We start from the raw sequence: 22,923 nt of genomic DNA, 5'->3' as shown, positions 1-22,923 counted from the left end.
AGGAATGGCGTTACTATGCTGTCTCTCCTCTCAAAGCTCTGTCATTTGCCCCACTTAAACAGGCAGCAGGAGTATGCATTGAAGTTCTTTGTGACCCTGATTAAAGAGAACCAGTTACATGCAGTGACATGTCTGTCTTTAAATGAGATAACAAAGTGTACCACTCAGCCTTTTACTGGTAAATCAAATTATTTAGGTGTTTGGGTGCATCATTGCATTGCTTTGGTATCTGCTGGCCAAATGACCTTGGTTACTTCCTTTCTTATCTTTGTTGTTACAGGACTTGGAGCTCTGCTGTAATCTGTACACAGACTTATGCACATACTGATGATAGCATTTAGAAGAACTCCCTTATTTCTTATTACTGAGAAGTCCTGCCCTAATAATTTTGCGATTAACTGCATGGAAACAGCAACTGTTCTGAGTTAAAAATAAAAATAAAAATCGGTGCAAGGATTGGTGTAAGTTAAAGGGAAAGGAAAGAAGGGAGAGCATTGCTGGGTTTCTTTCCATTTATCCTGAGCTCTTGGTTTTGTTCTCCTCTGGTGTTGACATGGTCGCAAAGCCAAATGTCATGCTGGCTAGAGGCAGATGTCACAAAGCAGACGATATATCAGACATGCGGTGCAGCCGGGAGCGGCTGTCACCGCTTTGATCTGATCGTCTCAGAAGAAGAACTGTGGGAGGAGATCATTGTTGCTAACTTTTTCTGCATAAAGCTCCAGTCTGTGTTCCCTCCTACACTTTTTATTAAGCCTAATAGATGAAATTAAACTCTGTGTTCTTATCTGTTTGCACAGGGCATTAAACCTGACAGCTTCTATAAAGTCAAAGTCCCAGAACTTAAGGAGATCATTGAGGGCTGCATCCGTATGAACAAAGATGAAAGGTAACAATGAAAGCACACACTTTATTATTTATATCATCTTTTCTGCTCTTCACTATTCTCAATTATTATGTTGCACTATGCTTCAGAAAGCACATACATGATGTCTAGAGGACTTTAAAAAGCCTTAAAATGGCCTAAATTATACAAATTTATACAAATTTAATTTCCTTAAATAAAGATTCATGCAATCACATCATAAAACCTTGTTTGTTTGTTTTTTTAAGAATTCATATTTGTATATCCTAGCCTCCAGATGGCCACTTGAAGTGGCATTTGCCCTCACAGTTTGAAAACCACTGTGTTAAATTTAATTTTGATGGGTATTTTAGTCATGACTCCTCTAATGATTGAAGCACAAAAGCTGCTATTTTTCAGCACATTTGCAGTGAGGCTGCATTGTGGGCAGTTTGTACTCCAATTCATGCTCAGTACCGAGTCACAGTTAATCTCATAAACACACAGCCATGACTGATTTAGTGTGCTGTAATCTGTGAATTAAGTGGACTGATATGAGCTGAACATCTGAAGTAAAAATCTTTAAATTACACAAAATCTCTGTCTGTGTGTCTGTTTTTTGCCTTGTTCACAGACTCCTCATAGACCTTTAACAGTTGACCAACCAAGCTTGGGGCACAGGTCATCTTAGGCCCCTGAAGCCTCTTACATGACATCATGTTGTTAGTTAGCAAAAGGCTAAAATTGCCCATTTTTAGCATTTAAGCATCTATAAGACCTTACAAAAGCGTTGTATCAGTTATTTCACAGCAGTAACATCCCATTTCTATACAAAAAATTAATAATGCATGATTATTATGAGGCCATTATGATGGTAGTGATGACAATTTAGCTAACAAGCTAAAATGCCCCCTTTATAGCATTTATGCACATGCAACACTTAAAGGAAGTGTACTATTGATTTAATTTCATGGGAATAAAATCTCATTTATTGTCACAAAAGTTGAAATATACATGCCTAAAACCCACCTAGTAACTAAAATTACCCATTTTTAGCATATAAACAACATTAACCAGATACTACTGTACCCATGGGCATATATTAGTGGTAGAAAGTGCATTTACTCGGAAGAAAGTATATTTTAGCATTTGATTTGGATTTCAATTGCAAATTAATTGCAAGTTAATTTATTTTAAACAATTACAAAGAAAACTTTGTAAAAAGTCTTCAGTTCATCTCCTTTATATCTCCTTAAATTTTTTTGTTTGTTTGTTTGTTTGTTTTTAAACTGAAGTGAAACTAGTTTCGGATGTTATGAGAAATAACCTTGCAATAGCAACCCTAAGTGCGATAAAACAAATTACTTTCTCTCTATAGGTACACCATTCAGGACCTTCTGGATCACCCCTTCTTCCAGGAAAACAATGGCGTACATGTGGAGTTGGCAGAGGAGGATGACATGGTGAAGTCAGGCCTGAAGCTGTGGCTGCGCATGGACGACACCAAGAAGCTCCACGGGAAGTACAAGGACAACAACGCCATCGAGTTCCTCTTCGAGCTCTACAAAGATGTGCCTGAGGAGGTGGCACAGGAAATGGTAGGTTGGCACGTGAAGAAAGGATTTTGTGAGGTCAATATTTGCTGCTTTACTGACCAGGTTTGTAACAGATGTTGGTGAGGAAATGGAGTAACTGATTCCTGATCAGCAGATAGAGGCCAACTTAGCCAACTTCCACGTGCTCTCTGCATCCCAATCTTCATTTACGATTTTAGGGGTTTTTTAGGTTTTCCAAATGAAGGGTGGATGAGGGTCCTCAATGCAACAAAAACCTAATTTGGACACTAACGTGATTAGAAAGACAACTAAAAGTGGATTCAGTTGTAATATTTCCAGGAGCGATTTAATCAATCTTTCTTCTAATTGGATGCCCCTCACAAACAATAGGTTTAAAGAAGATATGAGAGGGATACCTGTCCTATTATTGTGGCCTTAATATTCAAAGCTTGGTTATGTTTAACATGATAATCCTGAACTGTAACAGAATAAATGTGACAGAAATGAGGAAAAGCTTAATAGGTTCAATTTAATTAGAGTTGTATGGGGTTTGACTCTTAACCCTAACAGTGAAAGCACATGCACCTCAACATCATTGTGGTTCCTTTACCTTTCTGTTGTTATATCCACTGCAGCTCCTAAGGAGAACACCTTGTGTACTATGTTAAGGTCACAGCTCACCATTTAATTATCAGTGGTTTGAAATGGGAGAGGACGTCTCAGGAAGCAGCCGTAATCGTGTCTTTAATAATATAATGGCTCCTACACTTATTACAAAACCTTATGTCCTCCATAAAGGTCACTTTTAATGAGAATACAAGATACAATTTCTTACCTGTTTACCTTTTTACGGCAGTTTTCATCAAGATCAAATTTGGTATCAGCAGGGGACATCGTGCCAGGCTAATCTGCTGTAATCTGACTATGTGTTGAGAGGTTCTTACGGACTCGGTGTCCCACTCTGCTGAACTGGATGTCATGGGAGGCTGTAAAAAATGCCAGATTGTCAAAAGAATGAGGCCTATGTGTTTTCTTTTTGTAAAAAAAATAAAAAATACAACACCGACTTTGCATGTTTATAAAACTCTCAGATAATGTCACAGCTTGCATAAGTAGGTCATTAAATGCAATAGAGCTGTATTAGCACTCATATGCATGTTGTACCCTGACCATTTCCCTGTGCTGTTATGCAGGTTGTGCTTGGCTTTGTGTGTGAAGCAGACTTCAAACTAGTAGCGAAGGCTATACGCGACCGAGTGACGATCATCAAGCGTCAGAGAGAGAAACTGAGGCGGCAGGCCGAGGAGAGGAAGAAGAAGCAGGCGCAAGAAGCCATAGAAGAAGAACCAGAGCACCAGGCCGCTTCGCCCAAGGTCAACGATGTTGTTGCAGCAGATTCCCCCATCCCACCCCTGACACCTCTAACACCTTTGACGCCATTGACACCACTGGCCCCAGTTTTGTCCCCCGTCACCAGCTCTGTGGACTCTGGCGTCAGCACCCACTACCCTGCAGAGCCAGAGGAGCCCGAAGTTGACCAGCACTTTCAAGTTCGCCACAACAGCCTGTCTTCTGCTAACTGTAAGCTGTCTGATATCACATCCATATACCGTGAAAAGTTAAATGTTTGCATGCAAAAGTTCACTGTGCAGTATGCAGGATTAATGTAAATGCTGTCCCTTATGAATTACTGTGGAGTAGAAGAATGAAATAGAAAAATACACAAGTAAAGTACATTAAATTTTTGTTAAAGTTTTGTTTAAATTCTTTTATTTGCTGTTCTTAAACTCCAGAGACATGTTTTTCACTGCATTAGCTGCACAAGTGCGCTTCACACAAGGCTTTTCTGATGTCAACGCACGTGGGAGAGATGCAGAGAAAAGTGAAACTGTGGTTAACTGAATTATTCAGGCCCTGTAGGTCTTATTCCATGGTGTGCACATGTGCTGTGCTGAATGTTTCTCAACTTTTTATTCCTGTTTTAGAGACAGCCATCTGATCTCATTTAAATGTATCCAGAGCAAATCTATTCCACAGTGAAGCCCTTCAGATTTTTCTTGTTTATGTGTTTTGTGTATCTCAGGCTGGGGTCATTAGAGGTGTGTGCAAGAATGCACAGAGTACAGATTGTGTCAGTTTTTTAGGCCACAGCGGGTTATGTGCTAATGGTCGATGTGCTTTGTTGAAACAGCTGACTGCGAGACGGACGGCTATCTGAGCCCCTCTGGTCTTCAGGATCCGCTGGAGGCCGGCAACGTCGGCATGCCTGCGAACTCTCCCACCACGCATCCCAACCCCCCCGCCGTAAACGGTATCTCCCTCCGCTTCCCCTCGGTAAGTGGTTTCAATAAAGAGCTTGTTATAAAAGGAGAAAGCTCAGGGTGGTAGAGGGGAGGATGATTTTGAAGACTTTACAAGACCGCCTTTTCATTAATCTCTCCAATCCAGGGCTGACACATAATTTAAAAAGAAAATTAAAGGGCAACACAAACCTTTTAAGAACAGCTTTAAATACAGAACTATAGTTGAGTTTTTTTTCTCTTAATTTCAGTTTCTTAATGTTACTTTATAAATAGATCCGTCAGTCATTGACGACTTATCACCAAGCAAGACATTTTTATTAATTTTGTTCGATCCAATTCAGTTTCACTTACATAGTGCCAATTCACAACAATCAGCTCAAGGTGCTTTATATTGTAAGGCGGGCTGTTCAACTCCAGGCCTCAAGGGACGGTGTCCTGCAGGTTTTAGATATCACCTGAATCAGATGATTAGTTCATCACCAGGCCTCTGGAGAAGTTCACGACATGTTGAGGAGGTCATTTAGCCATTTAAATCAGCTGTGCTGGATCAAGGACACATCTAAAACCTGCAGGACACCGGCCCTTGAGGCCTGGAGTTGGACACCCCTGTTGTAAGGTAAAGACCATACAATATTAGAAAGAAATCCCAACTATCAGATCTATGATCAAGCACTTGGTGACAGTGGGACGAAAAACCTCACTTTTAACAGGAAGAAACCTCTAACAGCACCAGGCTCAGGGAGGGGCATCTATCTCCCGCTACTGGTTGGAGGGCCCAGAGGATGAATTAAATATTTTTCCTCAAATCAGGATTTATTTTGTTTTATAGTTAGCGCATGCAAGATGCAATTTTTGGGCCATGTTGCTGAATAAATTTAGGTAGACTAAGAGTTTAAAGACATGCTAGCAGCTTGTGCCTCAGTCTCAATTGAAAGAAATTTTTCTAATATCATGTTCATTTTAAATCAGAAAGTGAAAAGATCTGTGATCATCTTTTTCCCATATTTGATGCATAAATATCACTTTTTCTAACTAATCAAATTTCCTCTAAATTTTGCATTTATATAGTCATAAAATCAATATTTTACAAGTTAAAATGTAAACCCCAAAATAACTCAAATTTAGTCATAAGCACTGAAATAACTGTTTTAGAGTGAGTACTTTCCTCACCTAACATCACATATAACTACAAAGAAAATGAACACTGTCTTTTTCCATGTTTATCTTACCACATTCCTGTTTTCTATTCATAGAGTATTGCTGTCTCCAACAACATAGAACACGGCAGTTCAAGGCCTACGAGTGGCTTCAACTCCCCCGTGGAGAGGTAAATCTGTCGAGCCTTTCTGTCCTCCTCACTCCGCCGTTTTATTTGCTGTTAAATGAACAATAGAGTCTAACAATTCCTGCCTAATTTAAGTAAGAAACCTGAAAATCAATGGGAATCTTGTAGAAATGTATTTTCTTTGGATCCCTTCCTCCTCCACTCCTGTGGGCTTTCAGGCTTGAGGCTATAGACAGACTCTGCTGGGTTTTTCTTTGCAGAGAGGCAGAATGGACCCTTGAAGATTTCTTTTTTTGACTGTGTGTCAGATGTTGTAAAGGCCTTGTTTTCTGTGCTGGTGGGATATTAGTGATGCAATGTTTGAGCACAATGTGTTTGTGTGTGCGAGTGTTGTGGAGGATGTTCACCTTGGATTTAACACTTTAAGAGGATGATATATCTATTTTTTGTTTTTTAGTCTATAGAATATAAGAAAATGCTGTTTTCGTTGCTTAACACACCTCAAAATACACAAATTTGATCTAAAGTTGTGATTTTATTTTGAACCTAATATGTTTAATACAAATTATGTCATCTTCCAATTTATCAAAGCTCTTTTTAGGGTAAATAAAGTGATTGTCAGGCTCTTTCACCATCATCTTAGTTCCCTTTTTCGATTAGCAAGGAACAGGCTGTATCTAACATGTCTACTATAAATTGAAGCAAACATCAAGAGGGGATTGATTGTCATGTTTTGCAACAGCCTGGTCATGCACTGTTTAGCATCCAAAACACACTCCCAGTTGCTTAATTCTTCTGAGAAAAGCCCTCGATAACTGACGACCCAAACTGCGTGTCACAAATAACAAAGAAAACAAAGGTTTGCAGCATCGCCACAGATGTTCGCCTGTTTCTGTCTGATTTCTGTGTACTCAGTGTCTGAAGGTGAACTAAAGTTACCTGTGAGGTGGAGGTTTTTAAATAGGGACGGGTGGGTGCTGCCAGCCAGTAGGCCTGTAAATGTTTGCAGCCTGTGCTGGGGAGGTGGATGGAGGAGGGGGGGTCTGTTACCACAGTGGTCCAAAAAAAGGCCCATGAGATGTAATTAGCTGAACCAAACCTTTTTATAAAATACCCTGAATGTTCTGCAGTTCTCTGAAACTTAAAACTCCTGTATAAATGTTACAGATCGCACCGACACGTTGCTTTCCCTGGATGAACACCAGCTTCTTGTAGACTCTGTTTGTACCCCAGAGACATGCCACTGTAACACGTCAACCCTTTCGTTGACAATTCAGAGTGTTTATTTCTATGTGCCAACATAATCAGTCCTTGTGGATATTCAGATCTCTACTTTTGTTCTAAATGATGAATTGGCTTTAAAATTGCTTTACAAGGAATTTATCAGTGGTTTCTTAGGGTGTGTTTTCTAACTCATATGATTTTTTTTTTTTTTGTACAGCTACGCGTCTGATGTGACTTCAAGCCTGAGCGACGGCTACGAGGGCCTATCGGAGAAGAACGAGAAATCAGTGGCGAGACGAACGGCTGCGAAGCTGTTCAGGAGGAGGGCGCGCTCGAGGCTTCGCATCATCGGGGTACAATAAATCAAATGTTTGGTTTAATTACAGCACAGCAAAATCCTTTTTTTTTTTTTTTCTGCACATGATAAACAAATAAATCAAACTGGCCTGAACTGAATTAGCGGAGGAAATTTATTTATGAGTGAGTGGTGAGGCACCACCCTAGTTATGTAACGTTATCAGTAGCAATGCTGCTCTTCCCCCAGCGACCGCAGTGCATTGCTTTTTTAATCAGGACATTCTGTGGTCGTTTAATGAGCCTGTTTGGATTGGCTGCAGAGACAAACGCATCATGGATAACCACATGTGCCTAAACAGTCTGCTACAGTAGAGTCTCATACATGTGCACAAACATGTTGTAACTCCTGCTTTTAGACATGTCATCACCATTGGTCCTCTCTGTCTCCATCAGCTCTCTGATAAAGTGGACCGGGTGGTGGAGTGCCAGCTGCAGACGCACAATGACAAGATGGTGACCTTCAAGTTCGACCTGGATGGAGATAACCCAGAAGACATTGCTGCTGTCATGGTGAGCCATTATCTGTGCTTAGCCATTATATATATAAAATTATCAAACGGTCATCTTTTGTTACATTTCTCTTGTTTTTATTAGGTTTTTTATAACTTTATTATGTTTATACAACGATATTTTTCTTTAGTCAACTGGTCACATGGCAGAAAATCATTGCATTTAGGCACATAGACATTGTCAAGATGATCTACTGAAGTTCAAACTGAGCATCAGAATGTCAGAGAAATGTGATTGAAGTGTTTTTGAATGTGGTGTGGTGATTGATACCATATTGGTTGGTCTGAGTATTTCAAGAACTATGGATCTACTGGGATTTTCCCACACAAACATCCCTAGAGTTTATGGAGGGTAGTTTGAAAAAGATGAAAAATGCAGACAGTAGCAGTTGGTGTGGGTGAAAATGCCTTGTCAAAGCCACAGGTCAGGAGCATACCAATTGCTCTTCTGCATACCTTGTTACATCTGAGGTCTGCAGAAGAGCATCTCTGAACGTAGCAGAAGACCACACCGGGTGCCATTCCTAACCTGTCGGCTAAAAACAGGAAACAGAAACTACAATTTACATCCCCAAAATTGGACAATGCAAGATTGAACAAATGTTTCCTGGTCTTGTGAGTCTCAATTTTTGCTACAACCTTCAGATAGTACTTTCTTTAGTGTTACCTTTATTGGGCAGCTAATGCTTAAAGACTGTTTAAAAAGACCAAAGTAGCCATTTGTATTTTGTTGGCTGCTGTTTTGAAGCCTTGTGCTTGACATGCTGGCCTTTGCCATCTTGGTTATTTCTCTTACATGAGAATTATAAGCTAGGATTGGATCTGACTGAGGAAACACGGGACACTGCACACTCGTCTATTTATGCTAAATGAGAATAAACTTGCAAAAATCAAGATCACGCTTTATTAACCAAGATTTGAACCTAGCAAATGAGACCATAAACTCAGTAGGAATTTCTTTACTGCAGTAATAAATCTAGTAGAAAGTGGGCAGTTTTGCCATCTGTACAATGTGAGTTCTTTTTGCAACCACAGGAGTCGCCCCCTACTGGGCGTTAGAAAGAATGTATGTTTGAGGCACTACTTTTTTGACTTTTATAAACATTATAAGTGCTTGCTACATCAAATAAGAGTGTAGCACTAGAATCCCTGAGAAATAATAATTTTGATTGATTTTTAATTTTGCTTATGATATCTGAAATTTTAAATGTTAATTCTACTTCATTCAAATTAGAAAAAATGTGACAAAAATTAAACAAAGCTCAGCATTCATTTACTTGAAACATTTATATTTTAGCATTTTAACCACTTGATCTTTGCTAGCATACCAGTGACTGAGTCATTACAGACCTATGGGCTAAAGCCAACAATCCCTAGTTAAGGGTAGGGAAAAACTGAGGGTTCGTGATGAAAGTAAGAGTTCTTCTTGGGGAAGGGAACCTCACATGAAGGTGCGATGAGACAGCATGTGCAGTAGCACTTTTTGTTCGCTGGATGTGCAGTTTTCCTTCACTCTAAAAACACACTAGGCTTTTGTTTATTGCGTCTTGGCAAAGCAGGGACACTTGGCTTCACAACAGCACAGTGGTTCTCAGTAGAGGGTTTTAAATGAGTTGAATTATGCCATGTTGTCAGGAAACGATGCTACGCCTCAGCCCACAATTCAGACACACTGAAAACTGCATGAATATGCAAAACTCCTCTAAGCATCTGCTACGTTGTGGATTTCATAAACCCACAAAATAAACAAGCACTAGTGTACTATATTTACAGATTTATTGTATTACACGTTAAAAATATTTTATACTTTATTTCTTTTAATTAATACATTTTGGCACTTTACTCCACTTTGACTGATGACAGCTGTTTAGTTAATGTTGCAGATCTAATTGTTATATAAAAGTCATAACATTACACAGACCAGTACAGAATAAAATTTTAAGTAATTTTATATTAATTAAATAAAATCCCCTCCACTTAAAACTACTGAAAAATACAATCTTAGTAATGAATAAAGACAAAACATATTTTTTACACCATCTTCTAGACGAAGAAGGCTAAATTTCATTTTAGTGTTTACACAAATTATATTGATTATATGTCAGAACTGAAATATCTGGTGATGGCCACTCAAGAAGATGGGACTTCACAAACTAATGGGTGATGTCACAGTGCCCACAACCATCTTTGATATACAGTCTATGTCTTTGTCTGTGAAAGTAAATAAAAAATTTGTTATTTATAACACTTCTTTTAAAAGCTAAAAAGTTTATTTATGACTGTTGTTTTTTGGCTACAGCTCCTAAGAACCTTATTCATTCTGCACTATCTGGCGAGCTGCTATCGAGAAACTCTAGCTGCTTTTCATAACCTTGTGGCACTTTTGAATTTGACTAAGTGAAGTATCTGAATACATTCTCCGTGGTCCTTTTGCCATCTAGGTGCACAACGAGTTCATCTTGCCATCAGAGAAGGAGGGCTTTATCTACCGCTTGGGTGACATCATCAAACGAGCCGAGGCACTGTTTGCCAAACAACAGCCGGTCCACTCCACTGGGCACCGACTTGCCCAGCCTGCATTGCACGGAGGGATTAGCTCACTGTCGTCCTCACAGGTCAGAAACAGCACCTGCCCCTTTCCATAAATCTGCGCCACAGGATTGTTAGCTGAGAGAAAAAGGAAGTGATTGTGTTTTACAGTGCTTATTATCATAAATTACAACATCTCTCTGCGCTGATCAATGACAGACCCATAAATCTGGGACAAATTCAACACTTCAGAGTAATGTCCTGTCCACTGGTAATAAAAAAACGTCACTGTCCACAGTCCTTCCTGAGGTTAGTCCTTTAAGATTAAAGGCTAAGTGCTCTTAAAACCACCTGACGAAGAGCTTTCACTTAAAGTGCTAATATCATAAAACGCATAAAATCATGTGTTTCCTTTTTTGTATTTGTTTCCGTAACCACAAATTGTTTCCACAACATAATGAACTTTCCAGCATATCTGCCCACAGGGAGTGGGTAAAATAATTTATGCTTGGATGAATTAAGCTTTTATGAATCCAGGTTTTGTTAAGCTGTAAAATGAACTGACTTGTTGGGAGCAGTGTAGTCCCTGTACAAGATGTGACCTAATGTGTAACCAGGTACAGCTTGTCCACTTATGGAAAAGAATCATCAGTTCTGCCAGGATATTTTCCACTTTGTGGAACACAAAGAAACAACCATTCTTGTCCTTTTGGTAAAAAAAAATATGATCATAGAGATTGAGAAATAATGGGAAAAAGAGGGAAGTTGGAGCCATAACTACTATTTATCATCTATTTATCTTGTTTCCACATGAAAATGGGAATCGTTCAATGACAAATACGCCTGATACTTGAAAAAGCTTCAAAAGCAAACTGTGTTAATGTGAAAGCATTTCCAGTTGCTGCTTATGGAATATTGTTTAGGAAAACAATGATGTTTTTCTTTTCTTTTCACATTAATATCTGGACAAAGATCTCAGGTTCAACAGAACACTTTAGCCTGGTTGAGTTTACGTTTATAGCTTCACTTTTGATGTGTATTGCATGCGTAGCCACTTCCCCTTACAGCTGAGAGATAATATGACTGCAGTCCTAAATTGTCAAGGGGAAAAAAAAAGAAAAAGAGAAAGAAAACAGACCAACAGGAAGTCAGGAAGAGACTGACAAGCCCAGAAACTCATCTGTCCACAGCGCCTCTACTCTGGCTCTTGTAATGCTGAGGTGGGGCATTGTGCCGGGACTCTATTAATAAATTCTATAAATGGAGATTAGATCCCTGGAAAGTCCTGCTTGTCTAGCTGTTCTTAGCTTACTCTACATACCAGTGGACAAACAAAACAAAAACAGCACTTGTGCGATTTCCGCTGTGCACTATTTACCATTTCACCAGGTTAGTTTAGCTTGGTGGACACGGCAGCACTGAAAAATGACTACAGAGGAGGCTGAAAACACCTTTAAAGGATGTAATAATATATAAATTAAATCCAAGAATAAAAATACTAGTGAGTTTGTTCACCCAGAACACACTATCCTGTAGATTTTGAAATGTGAAAACTTCAGCCCGCTGATGGCTTTAAAGCAAGATTGTCAAACTATTTTTACATCACGAGCCACATGCAGCCTATTTTGATCTTACGTGAGCCAGGCCAGTAAATATCCCTGTTCTGTCAGGACACAGAAGTCTAACTAATACTACTTATTCCCTGAGATATTTCAGTATACGAAAAAGTAAATGAAAAACCGGTCAACATGACTCTTTAGACTTAAATTGTAAGTAGTGAATTTGTAAAATTACAGAAATCTAATACTTATTTACTTTGGTGTAGTATGAATGGCCTTGGGGAACGTCTGTATTAGTAGAAAAAGTTGTAAAACTTATGAAAATAGTTAAAAAAAAAAAAAAAAAAGTCCAAACTGTCCCATATGGAAAAGAAATAGTAAAAACTTATATGTGATTACTCATGAAAGTGACCACTTTCATGAGTAAATCATATAAGGCTTATATGATTTACTCATGAAAGTGGCCACTTTCTCATTACTTTCATACATTGTTTTAGTAAGTATCCAAAACATACAAGCTTCATTATATAATTTTTCAAGAGATCTTATATCTGTTTTCACTCTTATATGCTTTTCATACAAGTTTCACACAAGACAGATACAAACTTTACAAGATTTATATACATCTTTTCCATATGGGAGTATGCCCTCCTCCACATGCTTCAAATTTGATTTTGGCTAATGGGACTTATGTTTTACAGCCCTGCTCTAAAACAAATGTGAGGGGATTACAAAACTTTAAGGAAAGCAACTGATGTTTGCTTGTGTGCTTTTAACAGTCAAAATTCACAAAGTAACTGCAGTTTTACAATGTAAAGTGATACAAAATCAAAAGGAAATAGAAAGAAGGTACTCAAAGACACACATGTTTTTAGTTGACTTGTTAGAGCAGGGGTGGGCAACTCCAGGCCTTGAGGGCCGGTGTCCTGCAGGTTTTAGATGTGTCCTTAATCCAACGCAGCTGATTTAAATGGTTAAATTACGTCCTCAACATGTCTTGAAGTTCTCCAGAGGCTTGGTAATGAACTCATCAAGTGATTCAGGTGTGTTGACCCAGGGTGATATCTACACTCAACAAAAATATAAACGCAACACCTTTGTTACTGCTCCCATTCCCCATGGGATGGACGTAGAGACCTAAAATTCATTCCAGATACACAATATAACCATCCCTCCCAAACAGTGGTCACAAATCAGTCCAAATGTGTGGTAGTGGGCACATCTGCTATATTGAGATAATCCATCCCACCTCACAGGTGTGCCACATCAGGATGCTGATCTGACATCATAAGTAGTGCACAGGTGTACCTCAGACTGCCCACAACAAAAGGCCACCCTGGAATGTGCAGTTTTTTGCGCTATTGGGGGTCTGGGGACCCAGAACCGGTCAGTATCTGGTGTGACCACCATTTGCCTCATGCAGTGCAACACATCGTCGCATGGAGTCTATCAGATTGTCAATTGTGGCCTGTGGAATGTTGGTCCACTCCACTTCAATGGCTGTGCGAGGTTGTTGGATATTCGTGGGAACTGGTACACGCTGTCGTATACGCCGGTCAAGCACATCCCGAACATGCTCAATGGGTGACATGTCCGGTGAGTATGCTGGCCATGCAAGAAGTGGGACATTCTCAGCTGCCATCTGCCCTGAACAATGTGAACCATGATTCATCCGTGAAGCGCACACCTCTCCAACGTGCCAGACGCCATCGAATGTGAGCATTTTCCCACACAAGTCTGTTACGGCGACGAGCTGGAGTCAGGTCAAGACCCCGATGAGGACGACGGGCATGCAGTTGAGCGTCCCTGAGACGGTTTCTGACAGTTTGTGCAGAAATTGTTTGGTTGTGCGAACCAATTGTTCCAGCAGCTGTCTGGGTGGCTGGTCTCAGACGATCTTGGAGGTGAACCTGCTGGATGTGGAGGTCCTGGGCTGGTGTGGTTACACGAGGTCTGCGGTTGTGAGGCCGGTTGGATGTGCTGCCATATTCTCTGAAACGCCTGTGGAGACGGCTTATGGTTGAGAAATGAACATTCAATGCACGGGCGACAGATCTGGTTGACATTCCTGCTGTCAGCATGCCAATTGCACGCTCCCTCATTGCTTGTGGCATCTGTGGCATTTTGCTGTGAGACAAAACTGCACATTCCAGGGTGGCCTTTTGTTGTGGGCAGTCTGAGGTACACCTGTGCACTACTCATGATGTCAGATCAGCATCCTGATGTGGCACACCTGTGAGGTGGGATGGATTATCTCAATATAGCAGATGTGCCCACTACCACACATTTGGACTGATTTGTGACCACTGTTTGGGAGGGATGGTTATATTGTGTATCTGGAATGAATTTTAGGTCTCTACGTCCATCCCATGGGGAATGGGAGCAGTAACAAAGGTGTTGCGTTTATATTTTTGTTGAGTGTAAAACCTACAGGACACCGGCCCTCGAGGCCTGGAATTGCCCACCTCTGTGTTAGAGTCTACAGAAAAGTGTCATTGCCTGGATCTGATATCTTATGAGGACGTCTAACAAAAAATAGCTTGAGCTTGAAAACATTTATAACAGAAATCCAAAATTACTAAATGAGACTTTGAAATAATCAAACGAGGAGGGCCAAGGTCTAGTGTTTGTGTGGCCTGACACTCAGATTTGATGACTTGATGTTTTCCCTATAAGTCCACCATCTTAAAAGCAGTAAATTAAGGTGTTCTCTTAGGCACCATGATAAATGTAGACCTCAAACTAGCAGCAGTTCTCCAATCATGCCTCTAACCAGCTATTAGAGCTAATCATCAAACTTGTGAAGGGGCTTTGAAGTGAGAAAGCAGGCCTTAATATCCAATACAGGACAGAGTGTTTCAGTATTTTTGGAAGGAGAGACTGAATTTATCAAATGTGCTCTTTTACAGCCTAATCTGCACAATCACGCCCTGCCTCGAACACACTCGTCCTCTTCTCTGCCTGGTGAGTTTCACATGTTTTCTGATTAACTGAATTCATCCATTAAATGGCAAACTGGATGATTTGATGCTCTTTAAGAAGAAAAAAATGGTAGGAATCTGAAAGTGAATCAGCCTCTAATTCTAAAAGTACCATCGAGTGTGTGTGTGTGTCTGAGATGCATGTGAGACTAACTTGCATTTTTTTTTGCCTGTGCATGATCATTTGTGAAAGAGCATCGACTCATGCATGTTTGTGTCTCGTCTTAGACTGCAGTGTGACTAAACCGAGTGTAGGGGTACGTGGCTTGCCCCCATGTCCCAATGGAGACGTCTCCAGTGCAGACATTACTTCACCTGTGCGACCTCTAATACGCTCACAGTCTTTCCACAACGCCCCAGGTAAATGGCTCTCCGCCCCTCCCTCTGGTCCCTGAGCGAAGAGGCCGAGCATTGTTTACTGTTTCAGCACACTGAAAAATTGTTACAGTCCTTTGGCATAGAATAAGTCAAAGCAAAGCTCGGCTACCTCGTAAACCTCCTCCCCTCCTCAGGGCCTGTTCTTGGTATTGTTCAGACATTCGCATGGCGCCATCCGCCATCACTACACCTCAAAGCCTTCGTCTGTCTCTGCTTTGCAGCAAGGCCTCCTGGGTAATTACCTCACCTGAAGGGCGCTTTCTAGCTTTTAGGGAGCTGTGAATGCTGTCACTGTAAAGCATGAGTGTTCTCCACTCCTGTGATAGTCAGCAACATCTGCTTGCCAGAACAAACTCCTGCTGAATTTCCCTGTCAGAGACTCTCTCTCGAAAGGAGAGCCATTTAAAGTGCGCACATCCTTCACGTGCAACCGCATTGCCATCTGTACATCCTCATTCCCTCTTCTCCCGTGTTCCTTCTCTGCTTGACGTCTGGTGCATGGTTGCTTTTGTAATGCTTCTTGGCCACATTACAGAGTGTTGCCTAACCTGTTTCCGTCAGCTTGGAAAAAGTACAGGCTGGTTTGCATCATCAGCAACTGGAGCTGTGGTTTATAACTGTGGAGCCATTGTTGAGGTAGATGGCCAATCAATGGATGGGGCTGGGTATTGGCGTCCTAAGCTATTCCCCAAGGAGTGATGTAACAATCTTGACTTCTTTAATCTGACAATTAGACCCACAGTCTTGTATACATACACACACGTGCATCCCATTTAAACTCCTCTAAAATGTTGACATGAAAGCCTCACTTGCTCCATTGACGCTAAATCCCTCAGGGCCATGTAAGCCTGGTGTGCAACTGCTCCAGCGATCAGATGCAATTATGGTCCGATGCTGCTTTAAACAAAACATCTTTGTTCACCATGGAAGCTCATTATTTAAAAGGACGGGAAACATTTACTCTATGCTCCTCATGGTGATTATATTGGCAGGCGGGGAGAGGGAAGATTCAGACTGACAAAACGAGGAGAGGAAAGAAACGATATGATCGAACCTAACTCACTGGGTTGAGCACAAACAAGATCAATGCCCCTAATTTTAATATATTTTACATGGTACAACAACAGAAAAGGTTTTCTAATCTAGTCTAAGGTCATTTACTTTATATGTTGAATTAAGCTCCGCTTGTCTCTTTGTGTTCTAGGTTCTCCTCTTCATAATCAGCACCATCACCGCCCTACATCTCTCCTGCCTAATCACCAGCAATACCACTTGCCCTTTATGAACCACACCCACTTTCCATTCCCATATCCAGGGTCTCCTGGTTCACCCAAGCCAGCCGGGATCCATCCTCCCCTCACACGTGTAGCCAGTAACCCCACCTTCCCCTCTGTTCCCTCCCCAACCCCAAACTCGCCGAGTCCTGTGAGTGAGACCCCAAGTCCTGTCAACACGGAATTTGTTAACATATCCCCTCCTGCCCTTCAAACTCCCACCATGTGGCCCCCCCACTCGCAGCCCCTTTTTTCCTTAGCCAATGTAATTTCCATGGCAATGAGCATGGCTCAGTCTTTTATCCCTCCTGCAGGCCTTCCCACCCAAGGGCTGCCCTCATATCCAAGCTTTCTCCCCCACCTACACAGTCATATGGCTCCACAGCCAGGTTACCCCTCTGTCTACCCTCAACCTTACCAGACTTCACCAGTAGAGGCCTCTTACCCTGCAGGGGGGATCCCAGTGCAGAACAATGTCTACTACAGCCCCGAGCATATGCCTCAAATGGATGGAGCTAATTTAACTCACAGCAATCCTCCACAGTGGCCCCATCCTGCCCCCCCACCATCCATGGCTTCCACTCCTCCTCCACCTCCTCCTGCACAGCAGGTTGGACTCACCGGTTCCCCCAGCCGGACCCAGGAAAGGAGTCACATGCCCCCAACCTCAGCCCAAGCTCCAGCTCCAGCTAAACCCAGACCAGAGGTCTCCAGTTCGAATTCAAGTTCAAGCTCATCAGATCTTTCACCATCACCCCCAGAGAGCCCAGAAAACACTGTGAGTTATTTTAGTTCTGATTCTTCTAAAGCAATTTTTAATATAGGAGTGATTAGCTCATTAATCTTTATCAATAATTCTCATTAGTCATTTTTATATTATAGTTCTGAACACTTTATATGACTGCAATTTCTTCCTCACTGCATGGAGCTAATTAGAATAATTGAATGTAAATTAGCATGTAGACGGGGACTTCCATCACACTGCCCTGATTTATTGGTTGAATTTTAAAATGGCATTTAATGAGTATCAGTCGTGTCTGGTCTGCTGTAGCACTTGTGCTAATAATATTTGTTCCCTCTGTTTAGTTATCATCTTTCAACAGCCGGTTGCACCCTGCTGTGCCAGCGAAGAATACAAGTACCCCCAAACCAAAAGCTTCTTCCCCCAAATCTGGTAAGAAATTATTTGCGTGTTCTCATGTTTTTCAAGCAGGTCTCTGCATCACTAAAAGGCCATAGCAGTGATGTTCAGCTTTGAAATAACTGGAGATCATTAAGTACTTCATAAACAAACAATAATGTGATTAGCAACTGCACAAGCATAGACACCAACCTCATATAACAGATGCAGTTTTGTGTCATAGTTGCACTGGTTAACTACTAAAGAGTTCTTCTCCGGGGTACATAGTTTTATTTATTGAACGGGAAGATAGCAAGCTGTTATCCCATGATTGATTTAGAAGTATTACAAAAGACTAAAGTAAGTGTGATTCTGGGTTTGAAGTGGTTTTGAAAAGCGGTTCTCATATTCTGGCTAGAAGTTGCTCTCTGTTACCAGTTATAGTCCTACATCGCAAACCCTCATGCTAACTGTAACATAAACTTTAACCATAAAACCAACTCCTACCTTTCCTATCAGAAAGTTCTCACAAGATTTCCTAAGTACTACTCTAATACTCTAAGTAGTACTCTAAATCTCAACATGCTTTTATTAATATTTTTATATTTTTTGTCTTTGAGTGTTTGAGTGTTTAATCACTCACATTTATGGATGAGCAGTTTTGGAGAAAACTGCAATACAAAGTCTGCTTTTTCTGCAGAGCTATGCTTAGATAAGCACTTATCCAGAGAGTGTATCCTTGGAATTTTTCTTCTTTTCAAACACTGACTTTATGATTTCCTGCTTGTGACATGTTTATTGTACATGTGTGAATTGCAGCAAAACTCCCCAAGCAGGCACTGCTCTAACATGATGAATGTTACTAGCCAGAGGCTCAGAGTGCTAGAAAATAGCCTATTGTATGATATTTATGTGTGCGTCCCAAACACGCACATGCACCTTTAGCCATCCATTTTGTTGTAATGGCTCAAAATACGTGATGGACCATTTGCTTTTTGAGTTTTTTCCTTCTGCAATCCTAGTTCCTTCTGTCTCTGCTGACATTATCACTTATTACTGGTGCCTCAGAGCTATTGCGTAAGCGCAAGTCTGGATTTAATGTTCCATTCAATATGAACACAAACGTAGGTGTTATTGCGGCCCGGCCCACTGACAAAGGCCAATCAGCGAGCAGCTGTGCCCATTAAAGGCTCTCCTCCCATGTCCACACCTGACAGTATTTATACCCTCCTCAGAAGCCCATATTCAACAGAGTCCCTCTGTTTTAGTGGGCACAGACCCAGACTCGTTCTGCATTTACTGTAAGGAGGACACTCAGTGGGCAAATCGAAGCACTGCAGGCCTTTTAAAACCCTAAATTGCCTCCAGATGTGAGCACATGCAGTCACACTTGGGCTACATTCCATCTCGTCCTCTACACCCACCAATCCGTGACGATTGTAAATCCCTGCGGAGTCACTTGTGGTTGTTGAAGGGTCTCTTAATTAAGTAGTCGGGTAGAAGTAGAATAGCAAGCTTGCCTCTCTCTGACAGAAACGGGAACTTCCAGTTAGCATCTGCAGTGATTTATCCCACTGCCAGATGGATGTGCTAAGATAACGTCCATGAGTTTTTACGAATCTGTTCGGTTCATTCTTTTTTTTCTCTTGTTTTTTGTTTTTTATTACCCTTTAAAATAATTTTTACCTTTCCAAAAGCATGTATAAAATGAAACAATCACACTCAAACTGATATCTTTAAGTGTGTAGCATTTTCTCCTTATATCCCGGTAGTAGCCGGGAACCGATCTACCGACCTTCCGATTAATACACAACTCTACCTCATGCTCCACTGGCGCAGACTTCCATGTTGGAGAGCCTACATTTAAAGCTAGCTGGTTTTAAACATCCCTTAATGTGGCGAGGCCTCTATTCAAACATGCAAGCAGAGTAAAAGTGTGTAAGGAGACCATGTAAGCAAACAATGCTGGTTTAAACAGTGCTGTTAGCATTCAGGAGTCACAAAGCACACTGGAGAACACACTCTAACAAATTACAAACATTAAAAAAAGAGAATAAAAGAGGATGGGAAATAAAGGAATATAAATTTAGTAGAACAATGCAAAAATGACCCTTTTCCTTAAAGTTAAACACATTAAAACAAGTGGCATGAGCAGTACAAAAATGTAAAGTGTTAAACTGTACAGTGTAAAAAAGCTTATCTGTCATAAAACATGTTTGGGAAATGCCGGGTAAACAAATTAGCTGACTTTTAAATGAGTCCTGGGTTGTGTTTGATTGTGACTATCCATCATAGCTATATATCATCATATCAGCTGTCACTGCTATAATTTCAGACTCTTTAGAGGGAATTCACTTTAATGCTTAGAAATAACGCATGCTGAAAAAGCCTAATACACCTTTAGACCTGTTATTGTCTCAAGAAATATGTGACAAGCTTTTAATCAAACCCATGTGATTAGGAATGATTACAGAACAGTTGCTGCTGTTTAGTCTATGATTAGCTGTGATTGACAGCCTTTACATGTACGCATTTTCTTCCTCTACACTGCAGAAGTTCAGTCTGCATCAGTGACTGTTGGACGATTCCAGGTGACGCCCAGCATGGACATCCCTTTGCCTGATGCGCCTGCACCTGCAGCCCCCAAGCCCGCAGAGAACGGCAGCAGCCAGTCGGAGAGCAGCACAGAGGAGCAGGGTGAGTCTGAGGCGAGCCTGGCCACCTCCTTCACAATGACCCCTCCTCACCCACAACCCCGCAAAGGTTCTTCGGGAGTCCAACAGGAGGCTGACGGGCAGGCTGGATGGGCAGTGAGCCAGGAGCAGCAGCAGCAGGAAGAGGAAGATGAAGATGAGGAAGAGGTTATCGGGGAACAGCCAAGGGGGAGGAGGAGAAGCCGTCGAAGGGCATACAGCCTGAGCCTGTTGGGAACGTCTGCAGACAGCGGGCTCTCTGTGACGGCTGCTGATACAGAGGGGAGGCTGTGGGACGGAGCAGCGGACAGTCCACAGTACACCAATGCCCTTCACAATTTATGGATGATGACTTATAACCGCAGTGCTCCCTACCTAAGCAGTGATGACTCAGACAGTGAAGATGAGGACATGCTGGAAGAGCTTCAGGAGCTCAGAGAGAAGTAAGTGACACCACTTAAGATAGTTAAAGTAACGTATAACAAAAAAAGCTTTTTCAGGAACATTTTAAACTGTTTGCTTAGACGAGCTACATTATGAGCGTTCATATCTGGCATTCGTTTGAGAGCACTGAAAAAAAAATTGCATCCGTTTTGATATAAAGAATAACGAGGAAATGTCGAGATTTGCCAGACAAGAGAACAGACTTATTGTCTTTACTGTAAACAGATTGTGTTTAGATAAACCCCCCACTCTCCCAAAGTCATGTTCAAATTCAGTACATAACTTAATCAAAGACCTAAATTAAAACTCTGATTGAGTGAGTCTTTAAATGTGCTTCTTTTTGTCCTTTATCAGACATCTGGCAGAAGTTCTGGCCCTGCAGGCTGCCCAGAAAAGAGAAATTGAAGAACTATATAAGAAGATGGGAAAGGTCCCCCCTCCGGGCATCGTCTCTCCTGCTGCTATGTTGTCCAGCCGACAGCGCCGCCTCTCCAAAGGAAACGGTTTTCCTTCGTCTCGCAGGAACAGCCTTCAGCGACTGGAGATGTTACCGCTTCAAGGTAACAAAGAATATTCCCTTCTTTATTTATTATCATGTAAATATGCAACAGCTTCGAGTCTGAATGAGTTTTATAAGTCATGTACTGCTTTCCAAGGTATCATTAGGAGAAACTCTCTTGGAGGCAGCAGCAGTGGCTCGCAGGACAAACCTTTTAAAGGCGTCACTTTTGCCACAGACCTAAGTAGAATGGTGAGTCAGCACTTCCTTAACAAGCTTTTGATTATATGACAAATGAAACAAGGTGCAGGTATAAACAAGTTAAATTTAGCGATTGTTTGCACATTAATTAACATAAACACACAGGTGTAGCCATAAAAACGAATTCATGCCTTTATTTTAATGCCGTTTTTAAAACGCCATTAAATTCAAATTAAGGAAAAACTTCCAATTGAGATTCACATAAAAAATGTTTTTCCTCTGATGTCTCCTCAACATGAGAGTGAGCTGAAATGTAAACATGGTCCTCCAGTTGTTTGTTAATGTGAAAACAAGACAGCAAAAATATTATTGTTGATCCAATTTAGATTGTCCCAAGTCTAAACCAATAAAGCCTGAACCACCAAGAGTAATCGTTATTCTCGTTGTCTTGACTCATTGGCCTCATATTTGTCACTAAACTTAAAAAAGCATCTTTCCATTAAATCCCTGGATCTAAAATATAGTCTGTATGCAAAAGATGGCCAAAGCTTCTGGGTCTGGAAAGTAAGGCCAATACTGAAGAGCCTTAAACTTGCATTATTTTTAATGGCCAGCAGGGGGCAACTCCTCCAGTTGCCTTCCCTTGATGTCTGACATCATGAAACACTCAATTACAAGTTTTGTGTCTTATTCAGTACAATATGATGTTCATTTTGTAAATTATAATACCACCCAGAGTCAGAATAGAGGATAAACCTGAGTTGCATCCATTAGTCGTTAGCCTACCAGTGTGCAGCGTCCATCGGTTTCTCAGATGGTTTTGAAAGCCAGCTTCCAAACGGAGCCTTCACTTGCTAATAGGTCATGACTGCAAAAACACTTAGCTTGAGACTTCAATTACTAATGGGTGATGTCACAATTGCCACATGCATCTTTTATATGCAGTGTTTAGCTTAAACTGTTACATCCATTAAGTCAGCTAATGTGTTTTATCATCCAACTGTTACTGCTAACTGTTTCAACGCCTATAAAAACAGACTCAAAGACTTGGTCCAACAGATTGAGTTACATTTTCTGACCTGAATGTGTAGAGGAGGCCAAAATGTCAGGAGAGGTTTATACTCTGTAGACACCCTTTAACCATTGTCCTCCATACACAACAAAAAA

The 22,923-nt window shown here is 41.1% G+C and overlaps 1 protein-coding gene across 2 annotated transcripts in view; it reads left to right on the top strand.

Annotated features, from left to right (window-relative positions):
• Positions 1–22,923, top strand: part of wnk4a (WNK lysine deficient protein kinase 4a) — a 49,864-nt gene that overhangs the window by 25,225 nt on the left and 1,716 nt on the right. The window contains exons 6-20 of one of the 2 annotated variants that reach the window (XM_085466772.1): positions 801–889; positions 2,223–2,442; positions 3,594–3,981; positions 4,592–4,734; positions 5,957–6,030; positions 7,430–7,565; positions 7,963–8,079; positions 10,520–10,693; positions 15,076–15,130; positions 15,376–15,507; positions 16,730–17,577; positions 17,886–17,973; positions 20,473–21,055; positions 21,411–21,616; positions 21,713–21,807. In XM_085466772.1, the coding sequence (XP_085322898.1) occupies positions 801–889; positions 2,223–2,442; positions 3,594–3,981; positions 4,592–4,734; positions 5,957–6,030; positions 7,430–7,565; positions 7,963–8,079; positions 10,520–10,693; positions 15,076–15,130; positions 15,376–15,507; positions 16,730–17,577; positions 17,886–17,973; positions 20,473–21,055; positions 21,411–21,616; positions 21,713–21,807 (3,348 nt within the window). The remainder of the gene's footprint in view (positions 1–800; positions 890–2,222; positions 2,443–3,593; positions 3,982–4,591; positions 4,735–5,956; positions 6,031–7,429; positions 7,566–7,962; positions 8,080–10,519; positions 10,694–15,075; positions 15,131–15,375; positions 15,508–16,729; positions 17,578–17,885; positions 17,974–20,472; positions 21,056–21,410; positions 21,617–21,712; positions 21,808–22,923) is intronic. The other variant, XM_085466773.1, reaches the window with a different exon arrangement.

The sequence above is a fragment of the Copadichromis virginalis genome, linkage group LG8 (genome assembly GCF_057382275.1).
Source record: "Copadichromis virginalis isolate Kocher_CV1m ecotype Utaka linkage group LG8, C_Virginalis_male_GT1.1, whole genome shotgun sequence".
Lineage (NCBI taxonomy): Eukaryota > Metazoa > Chordata > Actinopteri > Cichliformes > Cichlidae > Copadichromis > Copadichromis virginalis.
Note: the sequence above shows the minus strand (reverse complement) of the source record. Positions and strands in the feature narration are given on the sequence as shown.